The sequence below is a fragment of the Mizuhopecten yessoensis genome, unplaced genomic scaffold (assembly GCF_002113885.1).
Source record: "Mizuhopecten yessoensis strain PY_sf001 unplaced genomic scaffold, ASM211388v2 scaffold459, whole genome shotgun sequence".
In the NCBI taxonomy this organism is placed as follows: domain Eukaryota; kingdom Metazoa; phylum Mollusca; class Bivalvia; order Pectinida; family Pectinidae; genus Mizuhopecten; species Mizuhopecten yessoensis.
Window position 1 is genome coordinate 76,044 of NW_018403557.1, and position 14,150 is coordinate 90,193.

Consider the following 14,150-nt stretch of genomic DNA (forward strand, 5'->3'; position numbering starts at 1 on the left):
GGTTGATAGCTTAATATGTTTACGACGTTCGGATAAGAGTTCCCATCCCGTCTCAATGTAAAGCGATTCTCTTGATGCGTATACAGGTAGGCCGGTAACTACTCGAGCTGCAAGTAACTGAACTCTTTCAAGTTTTTCAGAGTCTTGTTGAGAACACCCATCCCAGACTACCGATGCGTACTCCAATAAGGGACGAATATATGTTTTATAAAGAACAGATAAAGAATATCTAGACACTGAATATTTAAGTTTTTTGAGTAATACTAGTTTTTTGTATGCTGACTTGGCAATACAGTCAATATGGTATGACCATCTGCCATCACTGGAGAAATTAAGACCTAGATGTTTATGATGTTGAACGAATGGTAAAGTAATGTTTTGAAATACAATATCAGGTAATGTAGTATTTCGTCTTTTTGAAATAAAGATCATATTTGTTTTTTCTGCATTGAATTTCATTAACCATTTCTTTGACCAATTTTCCAAAATAGATAGATCATGATTTATACAAGTTTCCATCTCTCCGGTGGTTGCAGATGATTTACCCAAGGATGTGTCATCAGCGAATAATCTGCTTATACTTATCATATTTTCAGCAATATCATTTACATATATAAGAAATAAGAGAGGACCCAGTACTGACCCTTGGGGCAGAAATTGTTGAAGGACGGATGTAGGACAGGTGATGGACAGGTGATGGACACCAGGGTATGGCATATGCATGCTCACCTTTGGACCAGGTAAGCTAATAACAAATGCATATTTAAACATTTAAACATATTTTATTGATTTAATCAAATGGATTGGGCACAAGTTATAACACCTTATAGGAGAGGGCTTCTATAGGGTGTTATAACTTGTGCCCAATCCATTTGATTATATCAATAAAATATGTTTAAATCAACAAATGCAGATAACAATGCTTTGCATTTGCTTCAATTTTATGATTTGTATCTTATTTTAAAGAAAACATACTCACAATACTCTGTAACTTATCATCTGTATATATTATATGTTGTACAGGGCCATATTGTAAACTAGACAAACATCTAAATGTGTTACCCTGTCTAAATAAAGAGAGGATCTTACATGAGTGTTCATGTCATATTGAAATTTATCAAACAAGTTCAATAATTTGACACAAATGTATAATTTAATTTATTGAACTAGATTAATCAATTCAATATGACATTTATACGAATGTAAGAATCTATTTATGACACAACATTTCATAATCTGAAAAAAAAAAATTTAAACACAATAATGTGTTGTCAGCTGTCTCTATATAAGTAACAAGAGGCCCATGGGCCTTAACGGTCACCTGAGTCTACAGTATTTTTTTTTTTTTTTTTGAAATATGTACCAATTTGAGTAAAAAATAGTATAATGTTAACTTAACTTTGTCAGGACCATGAGCTGATCATTCCTAGACCAATTTTAAGTGAGATCGGCCTATTAGAACTAAGTAGCAAAATAGCGGCCATGGCAGCCAAATTGTATTTCTGATTGACCCGAAAAATAACAACACTTTGTCAGGACCATGAGGCGATCATTCCTACCAACTTTCAGTTCAATCGGTCCAGCAGAACTTGACTTTAAGTTTGAAATAGGTTTTCAAAATGGCGGCCGTGGCGGCCATATTGGATTTCTGATCGACCCGAAAAATAACAACACTTTGTCAGGACCATGAGGCGATCATTCCTACCAACTTTCAGTTCAATCGGTCCAGCAGAACTTGACTTTAAGTTTGAAATAGGTTTTCAAAATGGCGGCCGTGGCGGCCATATTGGATTTCTGATCGACCCGAAAAATAACAACACTTTGTCAGGACCATGAGGCGATCATTCCTACCAACTTTCAGTTCAATCGGTCCAGCAGAACTTGACTTTAAGTTTGAAATAGGTTTTCAAAATGGCGGCCGTGGCGGCCATATTGGATTTCTGATCGACCCGAAAAATAACAACACTTTGTCAGGACCATGAGGCGATCATTCCTACCAACTTTCAGTTCAATCGGTCCAGCAGAACTTGACTTTAAGTTTGAAATAGGTTTTCAAAATGGCGGCCGTGGCGGCCATATTGGATTTCTGATCGACCCGAAAAATAACAACACTTTGTCAGGACCATGAGGCGATCATTCCTACCAACTTTCAGTTCAATCGGCCCAGCAGAACTTGACTTTAAGTTTGAAATGTAAAATGTTAACGGACGACGGACGACGGACGACGGACGACGGACGACGGACGACGACGGACGAAAACGGATAGCAATAGGTCACTTGAGCTAAAGCTCAGGTGACCTAAAAATCACACTCAAGGATTCTGTGACTATTTCCGGAAATGAAAAAATGGACGGACGGACAGATGGTGGACGAACATAGTAATTACAATAGAACACATGCACATCTCACGTGGGGCCATAACTTTTGTTTGTTAATTTGTCTGCTTGTTTATTTTTAACAACCAATCGACAACTGTGGTCAGTTAGGGCCATGGTATTTGTTTTTAAACATTCATTATGTGAGTAACGTAGATAAAATCAGATAAAATTAATATTTTTAAAAGCAAAAGCATGGTAAAATGAAATGATAAAAGTTATAGAGATAATGAATAGAGTGTATGGAATATGTGATGTATAAATAACGTCAAAGAGGGTGAGGTGGGTTAAAAGACATAAGAGGCTATACAATAGACGGATGTCCTTCAAAAAGTAAAAAAAAATGTGGGACCATATACAGATACTTTTACTGCAACATATTAGTTTAGCAAAATATAGGTCGCTGTTATAAACGTAAGCTATGTTGTATTAAAATGTGCCTATTACACGTTTCACAATCATGGTATGTGTATTTACCATCATAGACGACCAGTTCACACTTGTTGTGCAATCCCTCGCCAACTGTTCCAGAGAGAAGACTATTTAGGGTATCACAAAAGCGCTTACTTTCCTCCACCATTGATGCCGAGTTGATACCTGCTACATTACATGTATTCATCTCACTCAGACAACGCAAGGGGGAAGGGTATTGGCCTACGAAATAGTGGACCTGTAAGATAAAATCGTCAATGTACTTCGTCATTACTCCCGAAAATGCTCACGTCTTTTTTGCGTTGAAAATTATTCACACAATTAATTTATACAAACATCTGTTTTTAGAAATTTGAATTATCGAGTTCGACAGTATAGATTTTGAATAATTTGCTTCTCTGTGCAAACATTACTCCTGTGCTCAAAATACACTGCCTTTGCTACAGAAATGCACTTGATAAGACAAATAAATAAACAAGAAAAAGAACATTTAAAGCATGTCTCGTAAAGAAGCACACATAAGATAAACGGTTATTATTTAAATGAATAAAATGTTTTTACCTTCGGTTGGATATGGTCGTCATCTTCAATACTGTATATATCTAAGCTTTTGATGATGTTTGCTCCGCCTTGGACGTCTTTTATTGATGTGAAGGAATAGACATGTTCCACATGATTAGCGTCGATCTTGCCTGGGCACTTGCATGTCTTTGGTACCAGAAGGTAAAGCTTGTCGGGGCAAACACATATATTCCTTTCCTTTGATCTAAGCACCATTTGAAGATGCGCTCCTAGCACTGAGAAAAATATTTGACACGTAATACTTTTGAGTTCATTTTGACGAACACTAGAACTGTAGGTCAAAGGCTAACTAATGCCCCACTCCTATATAAACCAGAACTATAAGCTAAAGGCTTTATAAGGCAAAGCAATGCAAAGCACTGTCCCAACCTCACTACAACGTTCATACTCAAAACATAATAATTATAGTCCCACCAGTAATGATTTCTTTATTGACTGAGCTGTACACTTATTAAAGTGTATAGGTCACTGACATACTTCCTGTACTCTCACCCAATGCCAAAACATAGATTAAATGGACCCTTTCAAAAGGGTCGGAATGAACAAGTACTACTTGGATGCACAAAGTCATGGAGGAGTTACCAAATCTAAACTTTCTTTAAAATTGGCTCATTAGATTAGAAGTTGCTAGGACATGGATTTTTCAACAACTGGCCATAACTCCATAAAAAGAGTGAAAAAGAAATACCTGGATGCACAACATCAGGGGGTAGTTATCCTATCTGAAAACTTCCATTGAAGTTGGCCCTATAATTTTGGAGGAGTTGTCTGGACAAGTATTTTTTAACAATTACTCCGTAAAAAAGGGTCAGATTGAAAAAAATAATACCTGGATTCAGAACAACAGGTTATAGTTATCAAATCAAAAAACTTTCAATGAAATTGGCCCAGCAGTTTGGACAAGTTATCCGGGTAAGTATTTTTTAAACAAAGGGTCCGAATGCAAAAAAATACCGCGAGGCACAACTTCAGGTGGTACAATTGTAGTTATCATATCTATAAACGTTCGTTGAAATCGATCCATAACTTTAGAAGGAGTTATCCAGACAAAAAGTTTCAGGAATTTTTAAACAAAGGTAAAAAAAGTGTCCGAATGAAAAACAGTACATGGATGCACAACCTCAGTAGGTAGTTATCATATCTGGAAAATTTCGTCGAAATCGGTCCATTGCTTTAGAAGTTTTCCGGACAAACCTTTACGGACGGATGGATGGACGGACGGACAAGCTGATTCCAGTATACACCCTAACTTCGCTGCGGGGGGAATATAAATATGCTTGATACGGTCAAAGTATCGAGATATGGAATGTATCCCCAAAAGAGAGCTGCTCCTTCATTTTTGACAGTAGAATAATGGATATTTGAGCTACACATAGCAACAGAATCCCGTTAAAACCAAAAAGTAAGAAACTACAAAGAGCTCTGCAAATGAATGCTACTTATTATAAAGATAATATTTGCTTATGTTTGTTTTAATTATTGCCTGACTGCCATTTTCAACTCACGTGGAAGAATAATTTTCAGGTAGTTGACAACATAACCCCATGCTAGACCGTAGCCAAGGTTTCCAGCAGGAATATGATTTGCGTTCAAAGCCATCGGAATGTTCTCTCCTGAAAAACAGATGTTATTTAGGTTCACGCCAAAGTTCGAGCAAGGTTAATATTATCAAAATTAAAAATCGTTACGAAACTATGTAAAGCAAATACAAACACAAAAAAACATAACGACTAGAAATGTTAAGAAATGAAGCATCTATTTGAAAATATGGCAGATGCAGAAATTAAAACGAAGTAGATATGTTTCTGCATCAGATGACCAATTAGTCAATGTAAGTCTCATCAGTGGTACTAAAGTCGAAAATAATGAAAAATTCACGTCACAATTGTTCAGAAACATATATAGAATACAGCGAAACGTGCATATAAAACTTTGTAATGTTACAAATTTACAAATGTTTGCCGAATTTTGACTTAAACTTGTATTGAAAACTGCGCCAAAACGAATTCCAGCTAAAACAAGGATAGAGCCAATCACGGGGGCTGATATACCAACAGCAGAGTCATCCACCTTGTTAGGTCAAACAAACCTGACATATGAAGAAATGGAGCGGTGGTCTTTTATATTTTGTTTGAAAATGCAGAAAGCCAAACAAAGTAAACATTTCGCTGCACCATATGGTCATCATCAACGTTAACTCATCACTAACGTAAACTCATTATTAACGTTAACTCATCACTGACGTTAACTCATCACTAACGTAAAGTCATCACTAACGTTAAGTCATTACTAACGTAAACTCATCACTAACGTAAACTCACCACTGACATAAACTCATCACTAACGTAAACTCTCATCACTAAATTTAAATCATCACTTACGTTAACTCGCATCATTAACGTAAACTCATCCGAATGTCAGTTTGAGAATAAAGAAGTTATTTAAAACAGCAAACTGATAGAATGATGTCTTGGATGGTCGGATGGCGCAGTGGATAGCGCACTTGCCTTTAACCGATGCGGCCAGGGTTCGATTCCCCGATCGGACGAAAAAAAGGTATTGATTCACCTGCCGGACCACGTGGATTTTTCTACGGGTACTCCAGTTTCCTTCTTCATAAAGACCCTTTATCCGGACCATCAATAGTGATTTATAAAGTGGAAATAACTTGGTTCCCAATTTTCGTGGGATCCAAATTTCGTGGTTTCTCGACAAAACACCATTTCGTCGGTATATGAATTTGTGGATAACCAGTATCCACTAAAATGGGGAATAGAATTAAGTCAAACTTATAATTACTTCGTTAAGCTATGAATGTTTTATAAAAACTACGTAGGAAAGCAGCGAAATTACAAACCCCAAGAAAACATATGATTTCACAGTATATAAATGTATCAACCTACCTTTCAAGGCTTGATAAACTCTCTCCTCATATCCTTGTGTCTGCATGTCAATATATGTCACCCATTTAAGTAGATCAGGAATATTTCCACCCTCAGATATGCTGTCGATGACGGGGATGATCCGAACTTTCCCACTGTTGACGCATTCTGATAGCATACTCATTGTTTGCATCTTGAACACAGGGTTATTGCTGATGCCGGCTTTGGTAATAATCAAAATCAGCCACCGTACCTTTTCGAACGTCACTGTAAGAGTTGTAAAATAAATAAATATTAAAACAAAACGTATATATTGGCCTTATAAGCGTGATAGTTTTGCATTCCATTTGCTGAATCCAATACACGTGATCAGTTCTCTAAAAAAAAAAGATTTATTTTAGAGTAATCGTCTATTTTGTTTACCCAATGAACTGTCTATTTGACAAGTAAATATATACAAGCACGTGAAAGGCTGATATTACGATTCGTTATCCTTTAACATTAATATAGTTTTTACTTGTACGACTGAGTCTGATCCACTGTTGGAATCTGAACATGCGTTAAATGGGACAGTAAACCTAGCATCGAAAAAAAAAATAAGAATTTTAAATCTGCGTTTATTTTAATAAATGAGACATATAATAAAAACAGTTATGGACTTTTGTGTGGCACACATGATGCGACATGAACCTAAAAAAATCATAGCGAATCCCTTTTAATTTAATTTGTAAAGCCAGACAACATTTTTTAATTCTTAGTTCGTCAAATTTTATTTAATTCTGATAAAAACAAAATAATTTTGCACAAAACACAGCATTGCGGAGTAACTTCATCGCAAAGGAATTTCGACAAATTTGAAGTTAATATTACAAATACTGTGCCAAACATTGCGGTATACGACGTCATCACTTTTTGTTTTTGTTAGTGTTTTTTTAAGGTTTTACACGACAGCCTGAAAAAGTCTACCATTTGGGCGAAAAGCCAAAATTAAACAATATATGTCAATCGACTTTTAAATGAAATGTTTACCTTCGAACTCCGATGTCCCTGACTGATTTGGAAAGAGGCTTACATTTCTATCTCCTAAATATGTTTCTAAGTCTCGGCTTTTCAGACAGGAGGCTTGATCGTCACTGTTGTAGAGGATTGCGGCATCAAATTCCTTTTTCTTCATACCATCCTCTTCTAATGTTATATGTATTTTCTCTATATCTTTTGCTGGTGTGTCAAAAGGTGCGCTCTGAAATTAGTCAACAAAATTACTTGTTTATATAGGTCAAGAACTATGCTACAATAGTTATTGGACACATCAATTTCCGATCAAAAAGTAAATGCAATATACAGTATACCTCATATCGCCAGTCTTCAGCTTCCTATTAAAACATCTTCCTACATTTTGGCAAGAATAATCACCTCTTTGAAGAAATAACAGGAAACTGTTGGAGTATTAACAAAGCCGCGTAAGGATAACATGTGAGCAGTGTTGTAAGCCACAATAATGAATCTCAAATACACATTACAGCAAATTACATCTCTAAACCATCCTCGATACTTCAGGGGTTACGCCGACTTTAGCTCTCTACAACCCTTGAACATGTCGTATCAAAATCTAAGGCTCAGTGTTTATCACCTTATGGATGAGAAAAGAAGACTGGTTTGATCCTTTGACTGACTTTTAAGTCGGGTGTCGCTCCTCTTTAATCTTCTAGTGTTTGGTCAGATTTTTTTTTTTTTTTTTTTTTTTTATCTCAGACCAATAAAATAGCTAGCCGGGTGCTTTCAATTTTGCTATGACATATTCCAGGGGTGCAGAGAGCGAAAACGAGTGTAGCCCCCGGATATCGAGGATGTGTCTTAACAAAAAATCCTCAAACCTGAACATCTTTCTTGATTGCTTTTAACAAGACATCCGTGGCGTCTTCAACAGAATCTGAAATAAATAAGGAGAAATTGTAACCAAATGTTTCTTTTTAATACAAAATTGCTCTGCTTTTGATAAAAAAATATATAAGTTAAAGTGAATTAATTCATTTTTAACGGTTTTGGAACTTTCTTATTTCGATATTCAACTAATCATTTCACGTCTGTTAGATAATTACCGTCAAAGAACAGGAGCCTAGTCTGGTTACGACATCCATTATCTTTTGAGTGTTGGATAATGGCGTGCAGTGTATAATAGAACCTAGCCACCTGCAGCATCTTGTGGTGTGCGTCCATGTCAACAGCGTGAGATAACTCCATTTTTCGAATGGCACCGAGTACGCTAGGGTACTGCGCAACGCAGTAGTACTTCTATCAAAACAGAAATGCAAAACCATACACAAGTTTCAAGGCTGTAAGATTTCTAGATGAAATTATCCCGGTTCATATAATTATACATGTTTATGCATACTCAATTCTAGCTAGTGTATAAGGAAAAATACATTTATCTCCAATGAACTTCCATATAAGGTAAACGGTGTATATAGAACGTGTATTATATAATATACGAATAAGAAAAAAGTTGACCAACTGACTGATGTGTTTAAGACCAATGTCACAAGGTACATGTACTTATATAAAGAGGTCGATTGAAAGGTTGTAAACTATTTTAAGAACTCAAGGGGATTTACGATACTATTTCTCCATACAAAAAAAAAATCCCGTTTATAATGAGACCAAAGGGAACTGCGAAATTATTTCTTGATGCAGTAATTATTTTTATAATAAACCAGAATCACAATATTAGTTCTTCAGTATAAAGAAACGTTTATACTAAACACGAAGGGAACTACGGAATTAGTTCTCTGTACTATAAAACAGGTTTAAACCCCAGATTAACTACAATATTGGTTCTTTATAATTTTAAAAATCTTTTATAAACTTAACCCGTTGAGATCTACGAAATTAGTTCTCTATAAAGTACCGCGTAACAGCGAACCCATGGGGAACGAATTACTTGTTTCTCTACAAAACATGACGATAACAAACTTTAGGCGAACTATGTAATTACATGCAATTATCTTTAAAGTAAAAATAGGTGTATAACGAACTTCGAGAGAACAACAAAACGTGTTCTCGGTGTATTCAACGTATACTTCAGATATGTAATAATGTGTTACCTCTCCTCCGTCTTGAATACAGTACACATTCAGTCTGTAAGGTCGCTTCACGTTGCCACCAATATCTACAAGTATTGGTTCGAGTTGTCCTACTTCCTTCATATTCCTAGCATGTATTGCCCTTGGAATGTCACAGCTTTTTGGAATCAATTCGTACACAACAATCGGCATATTCTTGTTTTTTTCCTCATACCATTTACTCTGTCTTATTCTCCCGGCAAGGTCTATGAACGAAATACGAATAATGTAGTTAATGTTTTCACATTCGAATATCATATTGTACACATTTACATTGAAAACAAATGAAACATCAGCATTTCTCTGGATCAATCATAACACGATGAAGGTCGTAGCTCTCCATCGTGAAGACATAAGTCGTGTATTTAACAAATGACCATAACTGAAAAGTTCTCTACATTTTGAAGTGTATATCTTTTATTGTTAAAATTGTGTTTCGGAAAATAATCATTGCCAAATTGGTGAAATAATACATGACATAAATAACGTATTTCTCCTAATTATTATTTAACAAGATGCTCCTTAACTCTAACTAGCATTGGTTTATTTTCAAACCTTTAGACTTCGAACATTAGCTCTTCCTTACTAACATTATACGGTCTTGCGTTGCGGAACTTGAGTTGTGATCGATTATGTCGTTTTACAGATGAGGAGTCAGGCAGCGCAGGGATTTATATTGGAGATGAAAAGTTTGTAAATTGTCAAGTCCAAATCACACAGCTACTCTAAGATTGCAATATTGTTATCGTGATACTTACGAGGGTGTATCACGTGGTGGTACCCAAAATAATGAGACCAGGCCTGGGCATGGGCAACGTTACCGACCGGCAACTCACACGTAATCAATTTTCCCACTGAAATTTAAACATGACATCAAAAAACACAAATACACCCATTCTAGTCAATCATAAGTCACAAAACAGACATTCTCTACCTGGCTGACACAAGAATAAGACCAATGACAAATTTAAGACAAATAATCATAAGTACTAACCACACCTTTACATTTTCTACATGTCTCCTGACACAATAATGTGATGGGTCACTCTATACAATCCCTCCCTGCCTACTGACACCATAATGTGATGGTTACTCTTTACAATCCCTCCCTGACTCAGACACCATAGTGTGATGGTTACTCTTTACAATCCTTCCCTGCCTACTGACACCATAATGTGATGGTTACTCTTTACAATCTCTCCCTGTCTACTGACACCATAATGTGATGGCTTCTCTTTACAATCCCTCCCTGCCTACTGACACCATAATGGGATGGTTACTCTTTACAATCCCTCCCTGTCTACTGACACCATAATGTGATGGGTCACTCTTTCCAATCCCCCTGTCTACTGACACCATAATGTGATGGTCACTCTTTACAATCCCTCTCTGTCTACATAGTGTGATGGTTACTCTTTACAATCCCTCCCTGTCTACTGACACCATAATGTGATGGCTACTCTTTACAATCCCTCCCTGCCTACTGATACCATAATGTGATGGTCACTCTTTACAATCCCCCTATCTACTGACACCATAATGTGATGGGTCACTCTTTACAATCCCCCTGTCTACTGACCCCATAATGTGATGGTCACTCTTTACAATCCTTCTCTGTCTACTGACACCATCATGTGATGGTTAATCTTTAGAATCCCTCCCTGCCAACTGATACCATAATGTGATGGTCACTCTTTACGATCCCCCTGTCTACTGACACCATAATGTGATGGGTCACTCTTTTCAATCCCTCTCTGTCTACTGACACCATAATGTGATGGTCACTCTTTACAATCCCTCTCTGTCTACTGACACCATAATGTGATGGGTCACTCTTTACAATCCCCCTGTCTACTGACACCATAATGTGATGGTTAATCTTTAGAATCCCTCCCTGCCAACTGATACCATAATGTGATGGTCACTCTTTACAATCCCCCTGTCTACTGACACCATAATGTGATGGCACCATAATGTGATGGTCACTCATTACATTCCCTCGCTGTCTACTGACACCATAATGTGCTGGGTCACTCTTTACAATCCCCCTGTCTACTGACACCATAATGCGATGGCCACTCATTACATTCCCTCTCTGTCCACTGACACCATAATGTGATGGTTAATCTTTACATTCCCTCTCTGTCTACTGATACCATATTGTGATGGGTCACTTTTTACAATCCCCTTGTTTACTGACACCATAATGTGATGGTCACTCATTACATTCCCTCTCTGTCTACTGACACCATAATGTGATGGGTCACTCTTTTCAATCCCTCTCTGTCTACTGACACCATAATGTGATGGTCACTCTGTACAACCCCTCTCTGTCTACTGACACCATAATGTGATGGTCACTCTTTACAATCCCTCTCTGTCTACTGACCCCATAATGTGATGGTCACTCTTTACAACCCCTCTCTGTCTACTGACACCATAATGTGATGGTCACTGTTTACAATCCCTCTCTGTTCACTGACACCATAATGTGATGGGTCACTCTTTACAACCCCTGTCTACTGAAACCATAATGTGATGGTCACTCTTTACAATCCCTCTCTGTCTACTGACACTATAATGTGATGGGTCACTTTTACAATCCCTCTCTGTCTACTGGCACCATAATGTGATGGTCACTCTTTACAGTCCCTCTCTGTCTACTGACACCATCATGTGATGGGTTACTCTTTACAATCCCTCTCTGTCTACTGACACCATAATGTGATGGGTCACTCTTTACAACCCCTCTCTGTCTACTGACACCATAATGTTATGGGTCACATTTTACAATCCTTCTCTGTCTACTGACACCATAATGTGATGGGTCACTTTTTACAATCCTTCCCTGTCAACTGACACCATAATGTGATGGGTCACTCTTTACAATCCCTCTCTGTCTACTGACACCATCATGTGATGGGTTACTCTTTACAATACCTCTCTGTCTACTGACACCATAATGTGATGGGTCACTCTTTACATTCCCTCTCTGTCTACTGACACCATAATGTGATGGTCACTCTTTACAATCCCTCTCTGTCTACTGACACCATAATGTGATAGGTCACTCTTTACAATCCCTCTCTGTCTACTAACACCATAATGTGATGGGTCACTCTTTACAATCCCTCTCTGTCTACTGACACCATAATGTGATGGGTTACTCTTTACAATCCCTCTCTGTATTCTGACACCATAATGTGACAGGTCACTCTTTACAATCCCTCTCTGTCTACTGACACCATAATGTGATTGGTCACTCTTTACAACCCCTCTCTGTCTATTGACACCATAATGTGATGGCTACTCTTTACAATCCCTCCCTGCCTCCTGATACCATAATGTGATGGTCACTCTTTACACTCCCCCTGTCTACTGACACTCTAATGTGATGGGTCACTCTTTACAATCCCCCTGTCTACTGACACCATAATGTGATGGGTCACTCTTTACAACCCCTCTCTGTCTATTGACACCATAATGTGATGGCTACTCTTTACAATCCCTCCCTGCCTACTGATACCATAATGTGATGGTCACTCTTTACAATCCCCCTGTCTACTGACACTCTAATGTGATGGGTCACTCTTTACAATCCCCCTGTCTACTGACACCATAATGTGATGGTCACTCTTTACAATCCCCCTGTCTACTGACACCATAATGTGATGGTCACTCTTTACAATCCCCCTGTCTACTGACACTCAATCCTTCTCTGTCTACTGACACCATAATGTGATGGTTACTCTTTACAGTCCCTCTCTGTCTACTGACACAATAATGTGATGGTTAATCTTTACATTCCCTCTCTGTCTACTGATACCATAATGTGATGGGTCACTTTTTACAATCCCCTTGTCTACTGACACCAAAATGTGATGGTCACTCATTACATTCCATCTCTGTCTACTGACACCATAATGTGATGGTCACTCTTTACAACCCCTCTCTGTCTACTGACACCATAATGTGATGGTCACTCTTTACAATCCCTCTCTGTCTACTGACACCATAATGTGATGGTCACTCTTTACAATCCCTCTCTGTCTACTGACACCATAATGTGATGGGTCACTTTTTAAAATCCCTCTCTGTCTACTGACACCATAATGTGATGGTTACTCTTTACAGTCCCTCTCTGTCTACTGACACCATAATGTGATGGGTCACTCTTTACAATCCCTCTCTGTCTACTGACACCATAATGTGATGGGTCACTCTTTACATTCCCTCTCTGTCTACTGACACCATAAGGTGATGGGTCATTTTTTACATTCCCTCTCTGTCTACTGACACCATAATGTGATGGTCACTCTTAACAACCCTTTTCTGTCTACTGACACCATAATGCGATGGTTACTCTTTACAGTCCCTCTCTGTCTACTGACACCATAATGTGATGGGCCACTCTTTACAACCCCTCTCTGTCTACTGACACCATAATGTGATGGGTCCCTTTTTACAATCCCTCTCTGTCTACTGACACCATAATGTGATGGGTCACTCTTCACATTCCCTCTCTGTCTACTGACACCATAATGTATGGGTCACTTTTTACAATCCTTCTCTGTCTACTGACACCATAATGTGATGGGCACTCTTAACAACCCTTTTCTGTCTACTGACACCATAATGTGATGGTTACTCTTTACAGTCCCTCTCTGTCTACTGACACCATAATGTGATGGGTCACTCTTTATAACCCCTCTCTATCTACTGACACCATAATGTGATGGTTACTCTTTACAGTCCCTCTC

The 14,150-nt window shown here is 37.8% G+C and overlaps 1 protein-coding gene across 2 annotated transcripts in view; it reads right to left on the reverse strand.

The window, feature by feature from the left end:
* The window catches only part of LOC110449486, a 73,697-nt gene that overhangs the window by 27,180 nt on the left and 32,367 nt on the right, over nucleotides 1-14,150 (reverse strand). For both annotated transcript variants that reach the window (XM_021496376.1, XM_021496385.1), the window contains 9 exons: nucleotides 10,149-10,244; nucleotides 9,373-9,596; nucleotides 8,371-8,563; nucleotides 8,146-8,201; nucleotides 7,301-7,511; nucleotides 6,293-6,538; nucleotides 4,895-5,002; nucleotides 3,369-3,604; nucleotides 2,853-3,045 (listed from right to left, as the gene is read on the reverse strand). In XM_021496376.1, coding sequence (XP_021352051.1) covers nucleotides 2,853-3,045; nucleotides 3,369-3,604; nucleotides 4,895-5,002; nucleotides 6,293-6,538; nucleotides 7,301-7,511; nucleotides 8,146-8,201; nucleotides 8,371-8,563; nucleotides 9,373-9,596; nucleotides 10,149-10,244 — 1,563 coding nt within the window. The remainder of the gene's footprint in view (nucleotides 1-2,852; nucleotides 3,046-3,368; nucleotides 3,605-4,894; nucleotides 5,003-6,292; nucleotides 6,539-7,300; nucleotides 7,512-8,145; nucleotides 8,202-8,370; nucleotides 8,564-9,372; nucleotides 9,597-10,148; nucleotides 10,245-14,150) is intronic.